Here is a 20,936-nt window from a genome sequence, read left to right on the forward strand (position 1 = left end):
GAAGCTCAAGCACATAATTGAGTCGAGCTCTGAGTATATTGATTGGTCTAGTCGAGTAGCTCGTGAGCGCGCGCGCACACACACACATATATATATATATATATATATTCAAATTAAAAACCTCAGGCTTTACGATTACTATATTATCTACAAAATAGTTGTAGATACATATACAAAAAGTTTACTTGTTACTAATTTAGTCTAGTTTATGTTTTTCTTTAGATCTCTTGTTTACTCCGATAGTATTATCAATCAGATCAATGCAGAAGAAATGAATGCATTTCCATACTATTTCATTTTTAGATACTATTTTTTAAGTATAAATATAAAATTAATTAAGTGAAATAAATAAAATAAAAATAATATTTATCTATTTCACTTAATTATACCAGATCTTACGGAGCTTACTCATGTACAATGTGATTCAGATATAATCATAGAAAAGACTCTCTTTAAGCGAACCAGCATATCTTCTGTATACTGGTTACAGTACGCGGTGGTTGGAACAAAAAACAGTTTTTCATGCTAGAGCTCGAAAATTAATATTAAATCGAGTTGAGCTCGAGTTCGACTCGATAACATATCGAGTTAGTCAAGCGACTCGAAAAAATATGAAATACGACATGAGTTCAATTTGCAAAATTATGAACGATGTTAATAATTTTGATTTTAAATTATTGTTAACAGTAAAAAAAAAATATGTTTTAAAAAGTCCAAAAGAAAAAGAAAAACACATGGAAGAGAAAAGAATGAATTAACTAGTGTTTAGATTGATATTGTTTTTAATAGAAATAAAAATGAATATGTGAGTTTGAAATATTAGTTATCAATTAAATGTCAATTCAAATATTTAAGTTGAATAAAAAACATTTGTTGATATTGTATAGTTGTACCTTATGCTTAATTCTTGTATTTAATTGAATTTTATGCTTAAATTTTATAGAAAATATAAAAATGTAGATACCTCTGTATTTTTAAACTCCATAAAAGTCATTTATCATCATAAATGATAACTCCATTCCAATGACTAGATACTTGCGGCCGACCAGCCCGGACAGATGGTTATAGTCAAGGAACATATATCAGCAAAGTATTTGTTATATATAAACCTGCTTGACAACAACGCCGAGAGAAAAAAAAGTAAGCAGAGAATAAACATTTCTATCATTGTCTTAACACAACTGCAGAAGCGCTTTACATTTATATATAATATATATATAATATATTCTAACCAATCCAAAGACCAGCTGTGATGATAAGCCAATCTTGGCCGGAAGTTTTGTGAAACTACTCTATTTGACAAATGCATCTGCCTTTATGATGCTAAATATAAATCTGTAGTTTTTTATCTTACAAATTTTTGTAGTTGAAATGAGCTTCACTGTTGATCACACACCATCAGCAGAATGTTGCTGATAAGTACGAACTGTAAAACCAGCGTACCAAGCAATCCTCATGAGCTGCATGCCAAGAACCAGCACCCAAAAGCATACTAATCCCCGAATGGTATGCACCATCCAAGATGGTGAACCGAGTTCAGCACCAAGCTTCAGTGCTCTCATCAGTTGCAACAACCGATATGACTCATAAACAATCGGTGTAACTAACCACACGGGTGATTGCCAGTGCCATGTTAACATCTCGGTAAGCATTTGCACAGATAAAAGTAGAAAGTAAGGACCTAATAGAATCGCAAATGAAATGAAGGGAAGTTGAGGCTGAAGAAATCCCTTTTGAGAACCGAAAACTATTGCCAAGGGGATACCATATCCGGTAACATTTGCAACCATGTTCCAGAACTGATAACTAGAGGGAGGTTTGCTGATGCAACCTTGAGTATTGTCCTTCGACTGGGAAATAGCATCTGCCATGAGAAGAAAGAGGGAGGCGCCAAGATTGAAAATGCAGTCTAGTCCTGTTAATGAAAGAAGGCTGGCTATGTTGGGACCAAGGAAAATTGATGAAACCGGTAGCCACAAGGTGGGAACCATGCCTGTGACTAAAAGAACAGTTGGGCCAAGAAACCATAAAGGCCATCTAAGGTGCTGGAGTTGAATGTATGGATGATTGTTAGTATCTACAAGTTGTTCATTATTAGTTATTGAAGCTTCTGCTGGATCACCAGAAGAATTCACGGTTTCAAAGTTCAGTAATTTTACTTCATTTTCAGGGGCATATGTTGTAGGAGCAGGTTCCCATGGCGACATATTTGCATGAACAATAGGGCAAAGTTTCCTACTAATGCAAGGAAAATTACTCCGGTATTGCAGATTTTGAAATTTCCGCATCGGGTTCTTATAATGCAATTGAGAGACGGTAAGTACTGGAACACTAAATAGAGGCTGCGTCGATGATGTCATACTGTGGTTCTTGAACTGAAGATTAATGGTAAAAAAAAGTCCGATTACACGTTCAGATTACCTGAAAAATAGACAGAGACCTCAATATATAGACCGCCCATCGTTTTAACTAAAATGGAGAGGTGGGTGAACCGTGAATATGGCTAGAGCACAGCAGAATCCAAAAACTTTCTGAAAATAGATACGTCATAGTTCTTCGAAGTCAAAAGCAAGCTTATGTTCAAGGCAAGTGCCATCATAAAACTTTTGGGAATTCCAGTTCAAACAAAAATCAATCTCAAATATCAACATTTTTAAAAAAAATCAACTCGATTGCTAGTTTACAAATCTATCTAGCACATACCACATATTTATACGCTTACGATAACAATAGCAAACAAATAACTCAAAGAGCACATTCTCCACGAAGCACCAACAAAGAACAAAATCTTCCATGGCTATACTTTTTCAAATTTTACCTCCAGTTTTTTTCTTGAATAAAGGACAAACCACTGAGTACCAGTGTCACGCCCCGAGCCCGGACCCGCGACTGCACAATGGCCCCTATTGCAGCTACTTCGTATTCGTCCTTGCTTTACGAAAATGATTAACCCAAGTTGCTATAGAAGTATATTGTAACTCATAATAAACTCATTTTAAATCTTTAATTTTTAAGACGCGGGACAAAGGTATCACAACCAGGCTACCAGCTATCCAGTCTTAGGTTATTGCACTTTCTTTAGCACGGTAATAAAAATGTTTCATCCCATTTGATCCTAGCTATTTCAGCTGCAATATTCAAATAAGTATTTCTCTGCCAAAACTTATTTACACTTCCAGCGAAAGTTATCGTAGTAGTATATAATTCAGCAGCAGCAAACAAAGAATCTTTCAGCGCATAAATACGCATAAAAAAAGCGAGGAACTCAAACATAAGTTATAAACAAGAAATCTTTCCAGTAGGGGAGAGGAGATACATAAATTAAAACCACTCACTAATTCGTATTAACCTGATAGGTTTTGAATAGGTGGATTAACCAAGGTTTACCATTACCAATCGAAATCGAGATTAACCGAACAGAAATCTAAGAAATTCAGATAGTCCCAGAAGAGATGCAAACCTCGTAATCGTAAGAACCCCGTCGAGGAAGAATTCCAGAGGATCAGAATCGAATTTCTTCTTATGCGGGGGCGAAATTTAGAGACACAATCGGATGATCGCAGTTCAAAGTTCCTCCGATATATTACTTTATTTTTTAAAATCCATTTTATTATTCTTCATTATGTAAATAATAATAATAATAATAATAATAATAATAATAATAATAAAAAATAATGTAATTTTCAGAAGAAAATAAAAATAGTAGCATTTTATGTTTAAAAAATTATTTGGAAACTCGTTCTATTTCAAATTTACATATTTTTAAAAAAAAAATCAAAATCGCACTAAATAAACTGATTACTGTGATTTAAAAAAAAATAAAAATCGGATTTTTTGAATTATTCAAATTTAATTTTCAAATTAAATAGATATTTCATTTCAATTTATTTGAAATTTGGATCGTATTACCTCCCTCATTTCACTTTCGTCAAGTCCCCATGTCAATGCTAGTCTGCTACCATGTTGGCCTATGTCTTGGCTGCTCCACTTATCCATTCTTTTACACCTACCGTGAAAGATATATCTATGGCTTTCTTAACTTGTTCACTTTGTGTAAGCCTATATATTTGGATATCCCTTGTCATTGGTTGGTCTTTCTATAGTTTTACTTGGTTCGGTCGACCCTATCCCTGCGGGCAGTGCCCGCAGAGGTCGATCCAACGACTCGGATTTTTCCGAGTCAAATTTTTTTTTTTTACAGGGTGGTGGGCTCGGATCACTCATGTGGAGTGATCCGAGCCGTTCATTGCCCTGTCTGCACGGACAGGGTGAAACAAACCGTTTTACTTAACTGTTACACGACGAAGGAGTTTGATGTATTACTATATTTGTTGTAGCTATGTCGAGTTTCTAGATCAACTCACAAATCCAGGAACTTTGGTTGCTACCATATTTCTTGGTACTGGGGAGTCATTGAAAGAAATTGGCCACAATCGGACAAACATGAACGCCCTTGGCCAAAACTTATTGGCCTCATAAAACTACTAAAGCACAGTGTTTGACAAAATGGAAGCAACTTTGTGAATTTTTCCATTGATATTCGTGTGTTTTATTTGTTAACTGTGTATAATACACTTTTGCATCAATTTAGACATTTTTCCTAACATCCATATATGCACTTCACTTCGCTTCAGTCTCTTCCCCATATATATTTATGTGCATCATTACACTTCATTTGGTCATCTTTCTCCCATAAGACATGCTTTATACATATACAAACTTTTATGAATATTTGTACGACTTTGCATGATTAATGAAATTTCATTTCAAAAAAAAAAAAGAGATGGAGAGTCACGAGAAACAAAATATCCCAAGAAAGACCATATTTTTATCCTTTCCCCTAGAGGTAAAATGGGTGAAAAGTAAAGAAATCTAACTTTTAAGAAATCATACAACATATGAACTAAATTTGATTGCAATTTCTAATATCCTAATAAAATACTAGGCTAAAAACAAAGGAAAATAGTCTGGAAATTGAATACTTAAACTATGAACATAATTTTGTATCTACAAAATCTGAAGGAAATTAAAAGGCATAAAAATATATTAAAGCGGATGAAAAAGCTAGCAACTGAATAAAACTGAAGAAAATATCTAGAATATGGAATTAAAAAGTGAAATTTGCTTGAAGTAATGCAAAAGAATTTTTACAGTGTTGCAATTTATTGAGCGATAATTTGTCTCCTTCTTTAGTCGATCCTTTCTCTATTATTTACGACACGAAAGTTTATTCCACTCCCCACAACTATCCACGATCTCCCACCACGATCTCCTGCAAATTGCCATTTGCTTGCCTGCTAACATATGCATTCAAAGTAGTTTGAATAATTATTAGGTTGTTCAATTTTGGATCTCGAGTTTTGGCCAAATCTAATTGCACTAAAAACTTTTTAGGTGCAAAATATTCCCATCGTACATATCACACCGCAAAACAAGAAACCAAAAAACATTATATGTATATAAAAGAGAGTTTGTCCTAAAAATCACCAAAAATATAATCAGGGGATTTGTATAGGCGGAAGAATCTGCAAGGTGTGGATTATGTCGGAATCCGGGAATTTCAGCGGCGGCAACGAGAAATGGCTGAGAGTAGAGCTTCCCCTTCTCATCTCCTGCATGGTGAGAAGCGCCGCCAAGGTGTTCCGGAATATTCCTTCACCGGCTAACGCTAACGCTTCCTTTTCTCCGCGGCGTGTTCCAGCAGCCGATTCCGATGGCGGGAACACGGAGTCTAAGGTGTTTTCACACTCTTTGATTAGCTTTGAGATCAAATCGGTGGTGAAAAAGGGCTGTTCCAGCACTTTTTGGATGAAGGGCAAACGAAGTACTCCACCTGTTCTCTTGTCATATTTCTTGAGTATCTTAGCCAACCCTGAGGTTAGTTTATATATGATTTCAGTGTTTTTAATTCTCATATAAAGAAATCTGATTCAAATATAGATATATGAAATATAAATGTAAGTAATAAAGTCTGTACCTGTGTAATTAATGTTGCTGTAATTCATTAAGAGGACCATTTCACCATGGAAGTTAACTATGTCTTTTCTGATCTTTGCCAACTCCTCCTTGTAATCCTTCTGATCACTCCGGTTCTCCATCACTTTCTGTATTCTCTGCTGCAATTCCTGCATCATTTTATAATAACTAACCCTTCCTTAATCAAAAATGAACCATCCTGCTTCACCACTAATCAAACTTATTTATATCAATCAACTTGCTACCTGGAATGGATTTCATTTTGAGAGGTTCTATACATCTACTTTTTCTCAAAAGGTCGACAGGCCTATTGAGTTTATAACCTAAGATATGAAATCCATCTATACTAGGTTGGAATTTTCTGCGTTAAAAAAACATATGTCAACACTCATATAGCATAGTCAAAGCCTCAATATACATGTATTCCCTCTGGGTTTGAATTACTGTGACATTGCTCAAAAAAATTTCCCAAAAACCAAAATAAAATTACACAACACGATTCTCAATGACAATTTCCAACGAATAACACGCTTTTCTCATTATATGTAAAAAGTGGTAGTCCTCCGTTCAACAGAAGCGATATTGGCGAATATACTCTTGATAAGTTGAATATCCAATCCAACACATAATACGATCGAATCTTACAAATATTCGTGAGGGAGCCCAACTCAACAGTACCAATTTTATTCTCGTTCACGCTGTGAAAAAAGAACTGAACAGAACATACTGAAAACCTATATAATATATATGAAAAAAAAACGGGCTTTGAATGGAATTGATTACAATGACTTAAATTGACTGGGATTTCAACAGAAGCAAAACGCAGTGGATCTAATGAGTTTGAAACTGGAATATATACTACCATACATCAATATCAATGAATCTTAAAACAGAACCAATTGCAAACAGAAAATTGATCGCAAAAGTACTAACCTTGTGGTGGATGATGAAATCCTCCTCTTGCTCGACGAAGAAGGAATTGAACTTGTCAATCTCGTCGTTCAACAGGTAAACGAAGTCTGCCTCCGCCTTTCCACGCTCCAACGGCGGCGACGCCGAGGAGATCGACCTCAGCAGCTTCTTCAACTCCTTGTAGGACAGGAAATAGTCCCGCCACCCCGGAAGAGACTGTTCGATTTGGTTCTTCAATCTCTTCCCAAATTTCATACTCCCCGGTCACAAAATCAATGGAAGCTGCAGATAAATTTGTCGGGAATGGAGGAATTAAACTGGAAACTGGGGAGTGGTCGGTTTTATTATTGGGAAAAAGAGAGAATATTTGGAGAGCATATGCTTTGCGTGATGAGAGTGGCGGGTAGAGTGAACTACTCAGCATATTCGGTTCTTCAACTCACACTTACCAATTAATCAAATTTCTCGTCATATTTAATCTTCAATTAGGTGCTGCTACCTTAAAATCAAATCAAATGTATGTTTTAGAAAATAAACGAGCAAAAATTTGTCTGAGATGATTTCACGGATCGTATTTTGTGAGCCATATCTCTTATTTGGGTCATCTATGAAAAAGTATTACTTATTATGTTAAGAATATTACTAACTCGTCTCACAGATAAAGATTTATGATACCGTCTCAAAAAAACTTAATCAATCAACGTTAATATAGTATATACTGTTCGTATTAATTATATAAGTTTATTAATTTATTTTTTGATCGTCTTAAATATTTAATATTTTTAAAATGAATTAATTAAACAAAGACAAAAATAATAATATATATTTGAGACGGAATGAATTTTGATTCAAACGTTAATATAATATGAAAATAATGGTGAAAATGGAGATATTTTTTTATTGAAAATGATGAAAATGACCTTTAATAAAAATATAATAATAATTCTTTGAAATGGGGACGTGGATATTTGAGAGGTTGATCCCGAGGTATGTATCTGCTGGGATGCTCCCATTGGAGAGGGAGAGTGGTCAGTGTATGGCTACAATTCACGCGTGTACATATCTTTCTTTTGTTCTCTTTAACCCTAGTTAGGCAACCAGTGATCATACATCGGATTAATAATATTAACATTTTATGGTAAGAAAATGGATAGAGTTGGATTACATATATATTATTAATTTATTGTCTCAAAATCAATTTTATGATACGAATATTCAATCCTATCCGATTCATGAAAAATATTATTTTTTCATTTTAAATATAGATCAGCTTAATCGGTTGTCTAACAAAATACCTACTTTGATTAATAATCATCCCAGTCTATTTTCTTCATAGATATGTTTGCATAATATTTTTATGACGTGGATGTGTCAAGTAATTCAAGCACCAATTTTTAACAAAAATAATGAAATATCTTACGTCTAAAATTTCGATGAGAATGGATTTTTAATTAGATCATTCGTTCTAATCTCCTGTACAAATATAATACTAAAACTTAAAAAAAAAACAATGGAATTTGATGAAAAAAATCTTTAACATGATTGTATATCTACAAATCAGTAAGAAATTACAAAACATTAAAGTATAATCTAATAGTGCTGAAATATGACCAAAAAATATTCTTAATGCTAGAGTGTGGAACGAAAAATATAAAAAAAATACTCGAACTATGACTAATTTTTTGCAAGGAGTGGTCGGAATTTATGTGAGATACGTAGTGTGTTCTACCGAATAATTAATTTTTCTTTAAAATTATGAGTTCTTCCCCATTCTTAGTAGAGTAGGTCTCTTGTGAGACGGTCCCACGAATCTTTATCTATGAGATGAGTCAATCCTACCGATATTCACAATAAAAAGTAATACTCTTAACATAAAAAGTAATAATTTTTCATACACAAAATACGAACGGTGAGACCGTCTCACATAAATTTTTGTCTTCCAAATATTATTTGTATTCGTCTTCTTCAGCCACGCGAAAGTCTTGTCAAATTGGAACCTAACTAGGCGTTAGTTCCTTCCACGTTTGTGTGTCGATAAGTAAGTAGATTGATATATATACTATCGAATTAAATATGATATTTTATAAAATTTCCATATCTATCTGTTTTCTATTCTATGTAACGCTAAAGGTAGGCTAACCAATTTTAAACGGTACATGGAAATAAACAATGAGGGGGTGACAAAGGATAATATATTTGAACAAACATCATGGGAAGCAAAATGGATAAATTAAGACAAAAATTAATGGCAAAAACTTGTGTGAGACGGTCTCACGGGTCGTATTTGTGAGACGGATCTCTTATTTGGGTAATCCATGAAAAGGTATTATTTTTTATGCTAAGAGTACTACTTTTTATTGTGAATATGGGTAGGATTGACCCGTCTCACAGATTAGTATCTGTGAGACGGTCTCATATGAGACTCACTCAAAATTAATATGAGACTGTCGACTTTGTGAAACGAGACAGACTCGATCTGTGAAAAATGTTATTTTTTATGCTCAATTATTATTTTTATTTGAAAATATCATTATTTGTCAGTGATGATATAGATAAATATTATGTAATATATGATAATTTAAACGAAAAGTATTGTATCGCATATTATACCTACTTTAAAACTAATGCCATCGATTTATTTGACCATAGGTACTGCTTTACTTGAGAACAAAAATAAATAAACACACATACAAGGATTTCTTAATATTTCTGTTGAAAAAAATTAATTAACATATTTAAAAAAATTATTTGATAAATAAGGATTACCCTTGGCATGTGTGGCGGCCATTTAATCACTGATCCTGCATCTGCATGAGCCGAATGCTTAGCGCACGTACACTGCTTTATACTTCTAAAACCAAGCAACGATTCTTTGCTATGAACCCAGACATCTTCTGAACTTTCTACCTGCCATTTTTATTCTCAGATTTCAGACAAACTGTCCTTTGATACAAAAATTAGTCAAAAACATCTTACTGTCATTTAGCATTAATCACAAGTGCAACTCAAATATATAATCAGCTTATATCAATGAAAATCCTTGCTTTGTTGTTACAGTAACAAGAACATGTTCCTTGGTAAAAAAAAATTGCAGTTTACATTTGGAAGGGGAAAAATTGTTTGACCAAAGAGTCCCCTTCTTTCTTGTAAACGGTTGCCTCTGATCCGATCCAAGAAGAAAACCACACTACAGATCACAACTTTACTACTAAAATAACAAAACTCCCTTATTCAGTTGGTGTAATTCTGCATCAGAAGCAATCGATTTCGATAAGATCGTGTGATCGTCGTTAAAGGGGGGAAGGGAGATTAAGATCCATACTCAAATTCTTGAAAATGGCTTCACCATTAAAGGGCCAACAGTCTCTATAACATTTCTTGAAATTCCAAGAAAATGTGTTCTTTTATGGCCTCCAAGTGCCTGCCCTGATTTAAAGACTCTCGGGCAAAAAGCGCATTCGTGTACTTTATCCTCCACCGCCGCTGCCGCCTTTGAACCACCACCGGAATTCTTGCTCCTCCCTGTATCCCCCCCGATCTTCGCGTGGCTTGCCCTGTGCCCACCAAGAGCTTGATAGGACCTAAACAATTTATTACATGCCTCACATATATACTTTCCTCTAACTTTGTTACTCGTTGTAACCTTTTGAAAATCTTCTGAATAATCGTCTTCACCTCTCTTTACTTCGTCTTCTATTCGAATCCGAGCTCGATATTCAAAATCATGATCCCTCTCCCACTTGTCCTTGGACAGCATGATCAAACAATAAGCAACATCTTCTTCCGGTGTTCTGTCTAAAATTGAACTCAATGGTTCAGTCTCGACAAATGAATTACAACAGTGAATACTCACATTTTTTCCCTTTTCTTCTCCAAAACTCTTTGATTTCTTAACTCGGAAAAAACCCTCCATTTCCATCCTTTCTAAATCACAAGTTCTTGACTTTATAACCCTCTTGGATCTCCTGCAACTGGGGTACTTCTTCGATGAATCCGTTTCACTTCCTCTATCTTGCAGAACAACAGAACCCACAGCATCAAAAGATGAATCCTCGTCATAGCTTCCTTCACCTGAGGTTGAAGAATACGAATAGAAAGGATCATCAGCCCCTTTCATCTTTAAAGCTAAAGGATCCTTTTTTGCTGCATAAAGAGTCATCATGGGAGATTTCATGTGCCCGCCTAAAGCTGAAAAAAAATGTATTCAATCTTTTCACACGCACCGAGTGTGTTGAAAATGGTGGAAAATTGTTAGAGATTTATAGTGCTCACAAGTGAGGGGAAAGTAGAATTAGGAGTAGGTGACAAGCATTACTCCTTCCCAGGGAATATATGCGCAGTAGTGCACTTGTGAAATGAAAATAGTGTAGTTTACGTTTGCATATGACAAATTAACATATATATTCCCTAAATTGTATTCTTCATTACATCTCATCTATGTAAATATTATTTTTAAGCACGCTCTCGATATTTAGTTATGTAAACACTGATTAGGTGATATATTTCTATTGGTTGTGATGAAACATATGAAAATTTTATATCCAATATGAGTAGATCTCTTGTGAGACGGTCTCACGAATTTTTATCTGTGAGACGGTCTCACGAATCTTTATCTGTGAGACGAGTCAGCTCTACTAATATTCACAATAAAAAAATAATATTATTAACATAAAAAAGTAATATTTTTTCATGGATGATCCAAATCAGATATCCGTCTCACAAAATACGACATGTGAGATAGTCTCACACAAGTTTTTGTTATCCACTATATATGTCATATCATCGATGTGAACACCAAAGAGTTACAGCATAACTAAATTTTATATATATATATATATATATATATATATATATATATATATATATATATATATATGTGTGTGTGTGTGTGTGTGTGTGTGTGTGTGTGTGTGAAATTGAGTTTGATTAATAGGAACAAACTTTACTAAAAACGATGCTTGCAGGCATTGTTATACTACAAATGTATAATGCAAGATTTAAATTTCCTAAAAATCCTTTTGACTATCGTGGATTTATACATTTTTCCTCGAAAAGTCGAAAAAGCTTAAAATGCCATGTCGCATTTAATAAATTCTTGTTTAATAGGGAGCATAATAAATGTAGAATTAATTGGAGTTTAACTTTATTTTTTTAAAAAAAATTGCATTGATTTAGGTTATATTTGGTCGAAATGTTTGGATTGGAGGTGGGAAATGGGTAGCTAGGAAGTAAGCCAACTATCATTATATCGCAATGGCCTAATATCAAAACCACACTACAAGAAAAACGCCCAATGACAACACTTCTACGACAACGGTTTTGTTAAAATCGTTGTCGTATAGTTTTTAACAACGGTTTTAATGAAAACCGTTGTCGTAGGTGAGTTTTGACAACGGTTTTCCAAAAACCGTTGTCTTTTAGGAGGTCAAAGACAACGATTTTATAAAAACCGTTGTCTTTTAGGGTGTCAACGACACCCTAAAAAAACATGCCAAAAAGACAATAGTTCATAAACCGTAAAACATGCCAAAAGACAAAAGTTCATAAACCGTTGTCTTTTGTCCTAAAAAAACGCTGAAAGACAACGGTTTTTAGAAAACCGTTGTCTTTTAGCATTATTTTAGGGCAAAAGACAACGGTTTTACGAACTGTTGTCTTTTCGCGTGTTTTTTTGGACAAACAACAACGGTTTTTGAAAACCGTTGTCGATTAACGTTTTTTTTTTTTGAAAAACAACAACAGTTTTTAAAAATTGTTGTCTATTAGTGTTTTTTTTGGACAAAAGACAACGGTTTTTTTAAAAAAAACTTTGCCACATTTAGCGACGGCTTTTCTAAACTGTCGCTAAATATAGCGACGGTGTTTATAACCTGTCGCGAACTTCAAATTAGCGACGGCTTTTTATAACCGTCGCTACACACTAGCGACGGTTTTCAAGACATTCGTTGCATGTTTAAAATTAGCGACCAATTTAGAACATCCGTCGCTCACTATAGCGATGGTTTATCGATAACCGTTGCTACTTTTATCAACGGTTGCCGCTGTCCGTCGCTAATTTGAAATTAGACGGTTTAACAAAATACCGCGCAAACCATCTATAAATATCTCCATTTTCATTCCATTTTCTCCCACAATACTTAAAATTTTTTTCTCTTACACAATTTTATCACTTCACACAACACTTAATTTTTTTTTCACTACTTCATAATATTTAAAATTTTTCTCTCTTACACAATTTTATCACTTTACACAACACTTAAATTTTTCTCACTACTTCATAACATATAAAAGTTTTATCATTTTACAAACACTTAAAATTTTTCTCACTATTTCATAACTCATAAAATTTTTCTCACTTCTTCATAACACTTAAAATTTATCTCTATTACACGATTTTATTTCGATTGTCAGTTTCTTTTAGATTTATTAAATTATTAAACGATTTTTTTTAATTTTCGAAACATTTTAGCGACGGAAATTATGATACAAGACCGTCGCTAATGTTTGCGATAGTTATGATATGAAGACCGTCGCTACGTTAGCGACAGTTGTCATAACCTTCGCTAATTAGCGCCGGTTGTTCTCACCGTCGCTAATTGGCGACGGTTTATAATAAAACCGTCGCTAAAATTATTAGGAACGGTTTTTAAAACCGTCGCAAATTCTACCTACCACAACAGGTAAAAACCGTTGTCGTTGAACGGACTTTTAACAACACCCTCAGTTATAATAATTTTAAAATGGCCTACGACAACGGATTTAATCCGTTGTCGTTTTGCGTTTTTGTAGCAGTGCCATTTTATTATTTTGAAAATTTATGTGTATAAAAGGGGAGAAAAAGGGTAATTAATTCCAAATTCAATGCACTTGTTTTCTTTTTTACTCACTCACTCACTCACTAATTTTATACAATAGAAAATTGTAATCAAATTATTATGAAGCTATAATATACACTAATTAAAACTTATTCATGTCAACAAGTAGACTCGTCAAAACAGATCAATGAGTTGGGGCGGGCGGGCAGGGCAGGGCAGGGCCGTACCTTTTATGAGGCCAAGGAGGCCACCGCCTCAGGATACGGTTCTTGAGGGGGGTCCAACATATATATTGAGTCGTTGACATATTGAAATAAATTTTTTTTTGCCCAATATTAAATAAAAATAAGAGTAATTATCTGATTATTTTTTTGTTTATAATTGATCAAACCCGATTTTTTTTTCAAGTTCAGTTTGAATAATTTAAATAATATCAAGGAGGCATTTGTTGAGTTTGGAAAAGTTAACGAGTTAGTATTTAACTAGCTTGATGAAGTATTGTATATAACTTCAACAATTTTTTTAAGATGCTACAGTATTTGGAAAAATTGGATGATTTATTCTTAAATACTTATAATACATATAAATTTTTTTTTTAACTATCCTAGTAACTAGTAACAGTTGCATAAGTAAGAATAAGTTTATTGAAGTTGAAGTTAATAAACACTTATCTTCGATCAATAATATCACAAAATAAACTAAATGAGTTAGCTATGTTGTTAATTGACAAATAAATGATCCGAAAACTGGATTATACAAATTTGATATATATTTTTATCTAAAATAGCTAGACAATTATTATTTGTGTAATTATTTCAAATATTTAATGACTTTTTTTTATGCAATATAATGTTTTTTGTGTATTTATTGTATTTATTATTTTCTAACTGAATTTTAACATTATTTATAGCAACAAGAGAACTTGTTTTTAAATTTTCGCTTCAGGCCCCTTCAAACACAGATATGGCTCTAGGGCAGGGCAGGTGGGGAAATTGCCAAGTTGACCTACCTATTTGGTTAGACAGACGGTCCGTCAATTTTTAATTATATTTGACGAGTCTGACGAGAAATTATCAATACAACCCACTTATTTGAGGAGCTCAGTCCATTTTGAAGGCTATCAAGAGGTTTTCATATCTGTTTCTCAGTTTGTTGGAACTTTTTCTTGAATTTTTAGGCATGTATCTTCAGGAATCAAAATATTAGTAAATTAATATGCATGATCAGTAGATTTATAGCAAAAACTTGTGTGAAACTGGTCTCACGGATTGTATTTTGTGAGACAGATATCTTATTTCGGTCATCAATGAAAAAATATTAATTTTTAGGCTAAGAGTATTAATTTTTATTGTAAATATCGGTAGGATTGACTCGTTTCACAAGAGACATACTCTATATTTAATTAGTCATTTAGTTGAGCATGCAACGTTGATCTCAATTAACGAATGCGGTTTCTTTAAAGGGCTCATTTTCGCCACTTCAATTTTTAACCCTTTTCCTAATATTTCTTCTTGCCGTTATGTTGTGCGTGCACATCTAAAATCAATAAACACAAACTTCAAGTTATAAAATATAATCAAGTGAATAATAATATAAATAAATTTTATTGATTAGGTGAAATAATAATGTTTAAAATTGTGATTAAATACCATCTTTAAAAATAGGATTAATTAATACTATTAATTTTTTTAAAAATTTGACTGAACATAAATGTAAATGATGTATATAATTAGTTTTTAGAATCATATATTTATTGGTAGTTAAATAAGAAATTCCTACTATTTAAGTCACTATTAAAGAGTTATTAAACCAGTCAAATGATGTTTAACATAAATATTATATTTGTATGATGTTGGAGATTTAATAAAATAAATCTATAAATAATGTGCTTAAATCCATATATCACAATACATCAGAAATTCACGTCAAATTATCAAAAAATATAAATAACAGTAAACAATTATCAGAATTCATCGATTGATCTAGTGTCGGAATTATGAATGTTCCAAGGCAACAAAGAATCGACCATCTTATTCTTACCTTTGATGAGAAAAAGAGATAAATCTAGAATATGTGCGCTGTGTTATTTCTTTGTGCCTTGGGGACCATAACCTTATATAACTTTAGCAGTTTTCAACACATCATAGAAGAAATAATTGGGCTGGATTTCTACACATAAGGTGAATCATACCAATTTATTTAATGTTTTGGAAACCAATAATTAATTAGATCGCTTTATTGAGTATTTTATTAGATAATTTGGTCATATATAATTAATTAAATTACGTGAGCCCACAAAATAATGCCAACATATGATACTTTTAAAACTATAATTTTATTTTTTGATGAAAAAATTATATTTTGAATTTAATATTTTTTTTTCAAAAAAGCAGAAGACGTAAATATAAAAATATCTAATATTTTAATGTTGAAATTTAAAAATATTAAAAGTTTGATTTTCCAGTCCATTATGAAATTATTTTGGTAAAATCGGAAAGGTGAAAAAATTAAATTTAGACAATTACTTTACTTTAGATAGATAGAAATATATTTAATATATAAGTTGTTTTAAATATTAAAAATTAAATTTCTGTTATATTATTATTAATATTAATTTCGTTAGGTATTTTAGAAAATTGATTTATAGACAGACGGTCGACGGAGGTATAAAGACGCGAGGGCACGATACAAGAGGAAGGAATTCTGATCGATCCACCTGATTTGAGAAAACCCTAGAGGGGCGTAAATTCTATTGATTATTATCGAGAAAGGTTGGTTTACTATTCTGCATTCTTTGTTCTTCTATTCGATATTTGATTGTAATTCGATGAATTTATGGGTGTTTTTTTTCTTCATTCATATGGGTAATTGATTTTTTTTATATATATCCGGATGAACACTGCATATTCCGATATGGAAAGTTTTGTCATTTTTATTCGATTGGAAGGATGAGATCTGGGCATTGAGATCTATTCGGACTTTAGAGACGATGAAATTACTTAATTTGGGGTGAATTATGTTTCCGGTCAAAACTTCTTGAGCGATGATTGTTACAGTTTGGTCTGATAGATATTCTGCTCTTATGTTTGAAAAGATTTGTTTTTTTTGTTTGTTGAATGATGTTTGGAAAAGGTTTCTAAGTATACTGAAATGTAAATCTGCATGAGGTCATGGTAAATCCATTCTTTGTGTAATGAAGTTCCAACTATAAATCTTGAGAAAGAATTCAGTTTGCAGTAGCAATTGTGTGTTACACCATTGTGTCAGTAGAACAGGGGAAGCTAATTAAAAGACCTGAATGATGCATTGCGGACCCATGTTTAATTGAACCAATGCCTCTAATGTTTGCTCTCTTTTTTTCCCATTCAGACACTTTCCTAGCAAGTGTGATGTGGACGCATTGTAGTTTGCCTTATATATGTGTCGTGTTATTTCTGCTTACTGCTGTTAAAATGTCTCTGAACAGTTGTTGGAGAGTCATGGAATCTTTTGAATGAAGGTGATATCTTGATAGTCATGAACATTTTATTTTTTATATCACACTCTCGGTGAAACTTGAACAGATGGTTTTGGCTTTGGAAGCCATTTATTTTACCCGTTGAACAAGTTTGTTGGCCAGGATTGTGTTGGCCTTTTGTTTCAGTTTGTCAGCATATGTCTACTCTAAGTTTCCATTACCTGAAGAACGTACTTGTTTGGCGACCTAAGCATACGCATGCTTTCCTTTCATTATATAACTGCTCTTATTTCTTCACTCCCCCTTTAGTTTACTGCTATTGTGCTGATATGCATTTGCTTAGCCTTGCTTCTTGTTCATCTTGGGATGTTATATGCCTTTTTCTGAGAATTGAAATCTTTGGTGCAGAAATGGCCACAGGTGGAGCTGGTCCCCAGAGAGGCACTGCAGCAGCTGCTGCAGCCAACCTTCGTAGGAGGAGAACAGGGAGTGGAGCCCCTGGTGGTGCAAGTGGGACAATGCTCCAGTTCTACACAGATGACGCCCCGGGACTCAAGATTTCTCCCAATGTTGTGCTTATAATGAGCATTGGTTTCATAGCTTTTGTCGCCATACTTCATGTTATGGGTAAGTTGTACTTTGTTCGCAAAGATTAGATGTCTGGGTGGTGGATGACTTTTGGATGGAACACATTTTGGGAGAAGTTTATTTTTGTTTCAAGTATTATTCTGCTAAAACGTTGGATCATATTTTTTTAACCTTTTTATGTAAAAGAACCAGCCCATTTTATGATTTTGCAATGTCTTTCAAAATTTTGTTCTCCTGCTGCTTATAAACCACTTGACGTTGGCTAATGATTCCTTAGCTAAAATCAAAATTCTGAATTTACATTGAAAATTCAGAATATTATTAAATTCACGTACATATGTTCCTAAATTTATCAGGATTTGTCGAAACTTCGTATTGTATTTTCTTAAATTTGAATCATTTCGAGTAAAATATTGATATTTATTAAATTGTTGAAAATAATAAGGAAAAATATATATTAATTTAATCCGATATTCAGGTTGGGTATTAGTAGAATTCTTTAAGATCCACTTCCATCCTCGTATCCGAAAATCTCCATATCTGATTACTCATTTATTTGATCGAGTAAAAAATTAACTTCATACCTTCCTCAATAGGGTTGGGTATCGAATTCTCCATGAGATTCGGATGAAATTGTCCCTCTTAATTTTTATATTAATATATGTGTATATATATAATATTAAACAATGTCTCTATATGCCTTTATGTCTATAAAGTTCGGAATGAAGCAAATGATAAATATATTTTTAATTTCGTATTTTATATTATTCTTTTTTATTCATAAAACGTAAGAAACATATCAACATGTTTACCATTTTTTTGTTATGATTACATTACCTAAAAATTAAAGATATCAAAATATAGTGTAAATATAAATGTCTAACATGTGTAACCCATGAAACTCCAAATATGAGTCGGGTCGGATATATGTTTGGGCTCTAACGGGTTGAAACGGGTATTGGTTCTTCAAAATTTTAACATGTAAGATCTTAGTGGACCCAACCCGTTATGAAAATGTTATTGCTCTGCCGAAGAATAGAAAATTGTAAAAGCTAAAGAGGAAGAAGGAACTTAGGTTACAGAGAATCGAGCTTAGCTCGAATATTATGGAATTCGACCATAAGATTAAATATGTCCAACCACATATTTTCAAGCGAAATTTTTCAATAGCTTTCAAGCTTTGATATATTCTGTAATATAGTTAAAATTAAACAAGCTCTCGAACACGAGCCATAAACCAAGTCCTTGTTTCATAGAATTTGATTCGAACAACACATACTCCAAGTTGAGCTCGAAATATTTTGGTTTTTGAGTTTCGAACCAACGAAGAAAAATCGAGCTCGAGTTTAGAAAGGAAGTATGGAGTAGTATTTTACTCGAGTCACTTCTCTTATGTCCCTGTACTCGAACTGTGTCAGTTTAGTGCTTCCTCCTCTTTGTTAGCTCTGAGTATGTATGTGGAATTTAGCCGGCTGCGGCTCGTGACATCTGATGGAACATTCAGTCAACCCGAATTAGATGAACGAATTGGAAAGTCGGTTCGATTTAATAACCAATTAGGCCAACATGATCAAATGTGCGATATTAGGTGGATAATTTTAATTTGATTGCTTGTATTGAAGAAGAGGTGTTTTGTGAGACGGTCTCATGAATTTATATTAGTGAGACGGGTCGATCCAATCTATATCTACCATGAAAAATAATATTTTCAACACAAAAATAACGCGAGAAAAAAATCCATTTGGTGATCCTGGAAATTCTATGTAGTGATTCATATTATAGCCTGTAATAATATATTCAAATTTTCCTTCACACGTAATGAAATAAGGAATATCTTGGTCTATTTGACCCCTTTTTACCGACCATAACAGGATACTCCTCACTTGGACATAGAGAAGAACTTGATAGTGATATATATATCTGTAGTTTTTTTTAGTTGGGGAAGAGTTTTCGAAATGTGATTTCGAATCCAGGACTTTGTATGAACTTGAGATATTGATGTCAGATGATTTATAACTCATCGTCAAAATAAATATCGAAACAAAATATCTCCAAGGTTATATTGAAACAAAATATCCCAAGCTATCGATTACCATACAGTATATACAATATTTTATTTATATATATGAATATACACACGAAAAATATTCTATATAAAAAGATTTGGAAGCTTGCATCACATCCATGAACCCGTCCAAGTCTTGTGAGTCCCTCCAGCCCCTAGCACAGTCCATGTTTCATGAGCTTTGTTGCGACGGGCCATTAGATTATGAAATCTATGGTGTCAAATAAGGTTCCATGGACCAAAACCTTTTCGCGTTAGTGGTGGTCGGTGTGTATGGAATATATAAACTCTTTGTTTGTGCAGCGAAAATGAATTCGACGCGATTTTTCATTAATTGGTTAAAAAAAATGTGGTGGTGCTCGCCTGAAGCTAGCTTCCCTAAAGTGCATAATTGTTGATATGTTTTTGGCAAAATATGAAGGGCGTTTTCGGATATGCTTCCTTGAGACATATACTGCAATGGACACAGAATGTCCTATAAGAACTTAAGATTCTGAAAAAAAAAAAAAAAATTTATATTATTTTTTATCTCAAATTTCGTATCTAAACTACATACACTGCCTACACGAATGAGATCTGAACTCCAAACTTTTTAAGTTTTGATGTCTCACTTTTATCGTTAAACCAAGAGATCCTTGACATTTAAAATGCACGATATTTGTCTTTGAAAGTATTCTGTTTAACATAAACTGTAATATATGTGTGTATCAAATATAAATGTTATATCAGATTTTGTAACATATTATGAGAGCATGCAGCATAATAATTAATAATCACATAAATAATTTAACTTGATTAAAATAACTCAGAAGTAATTATGCACGAGTATAAATACTTGCACGATTGCTCGGGGTAAAATAATCACTAGAAAAATAAAGTCAGTTTACAAAATCAATACTAGTTATTCAATAAAAATTAATTTCCTCAACAAATTGAGAAAATAAATTGCATCATAAAGCAAATAACCAGACTTAAAATGAAACCTATGAATGCAAATCTAATCAAATGAAAACTTAAGCAACACAATGAAATCTTCAATCAATATTTTCATAAGTGTTGTTTTCAGATGTCTCCAACACTCAACGAAAATACAGTATAATTACGATGCTTCGTCTTTGAGATT

At 33.0% G+C, this 20,936-nt stretch overlaps 3 protein-coding genes across 3 annotated transcripts; all 3 read right to left on the reverse strand.

The window, feature by feature from the left end:
• Positions 1-1,082: 1,082 nt before the first annotated feature.
• Positions 1,083-3,587, reverse strand: LOC140814756 (uncharacterized). Its single transcript, XM_073173842.1, has 2 exons — positions 3,461-3,587; positions 1,083-2,421 (listed from the first exon to the last, which is right to left on the reverse strand). The coding sequence occupies exon 2, from the start codon at positions 2,358-2,360 to the stop codon at positions 1,389-1,391; it is 972 nt and encodes a 323-aa protein (XP_073029943.1). The 5' UTR covers positions 2,361-2,421; positions 3,461-3,587; the 3' UTR covers positions 1,083-1,388.
• A 1,787-nt stretch (positions 3,588-5,374) lies between these two features.
• On the reverse strand, positions 5,375-7,339 carry LOC140814977 (SPX domain-containing protein 3-like). Its single transcript, XM_073174070.1, has 3 exons — positions 6,910-7,339; positions 5,978-6,125; positions 5,375-5,872 (listed from the first exon to the last, which is right to left on the reverse strand). The coding sequence occupies exons 1-3, from the start codon at positions 7,141-7,143 to the stop codon at positions 5,499-5,501; spliced, it is 756 nt and encodes a 251-aa protein (XP_073030171.1). The 5' UTR covers positions 7,144-7,339; the 3' UTR covers positions 5,375-5,498.
• A 2,321-nt stretch (positions 7,340-9,660) lies between these two features.
• LOC140814657 (zinc finger protein ZAT9) lies at positions 9,661-11,223 on the reverse strand. Its single transcript, XM_073173705.1, has one exon. It carries the CDS (start codon positions 11,060-11,062, stop codon positions 10,211-10,213), a length of 852 nt encoding a protein of 283 aa, XP_073029806.1. The 5' UTR covers positions 11,063-11,223; the 3' UTR covers positions 9,661-10,210.
• Between the last annotated feature and the right edge of the window lie 9,713 nt (positions 11,224-20,936).

Source organism: Primulina eburnea, chromosome 15, assembly GCF_022965805.1.
Source record: "Primulina eburnea isolate SZY01 chromosome 15, ASM2296580v1, whole genome shotgun sequence".
In the NCBI taxonomy this organism is placed as follows: Eukaryota; Viridiplantae; Streptophyta; class Magnoliopsida; order Lamiales; family Gesneriaceae; genus Primulina; species Primulina eburnea.

Bases quoted from the DNA above. Each gene is read 5' to 3' on its own strand.
- LOC140814756 (XM_073173842.1), bottom strand. From the start codon at position 2,360: ATGACATCATCGACGCAGCCTCTATTTAGTGTTCCAGTACTTACCGTC.
- LOC140814977 (XM_073174070.1), bottom strand. From the start codon at position 7,143: ATGAAATTTGGGAAGAGATTGAAGAACCAAATCGAACAGTCTCTTCCG. The intron at 6,126-6,909 runs GTTAGTACTTTT...AAAATGATGCAG, and splicing joins ATTTCATCATCCACCACAAG to GAATTGCAGCAGAGAATACA. The intron at 5,873-5,977 runs GTACAGACTTTA...AACTAACCTCAG, and splicing joins CAGCAACATTAATTACACAG to GGTTGGCTAAGATACTCAAG.
- LOC140814657 (XM_073173705.1), bottom strand. From the start codon at position 11,062: ATGAAATCTCCCATGATGACTCTTTATGCAGCAAAAAAGGATCCTTTA.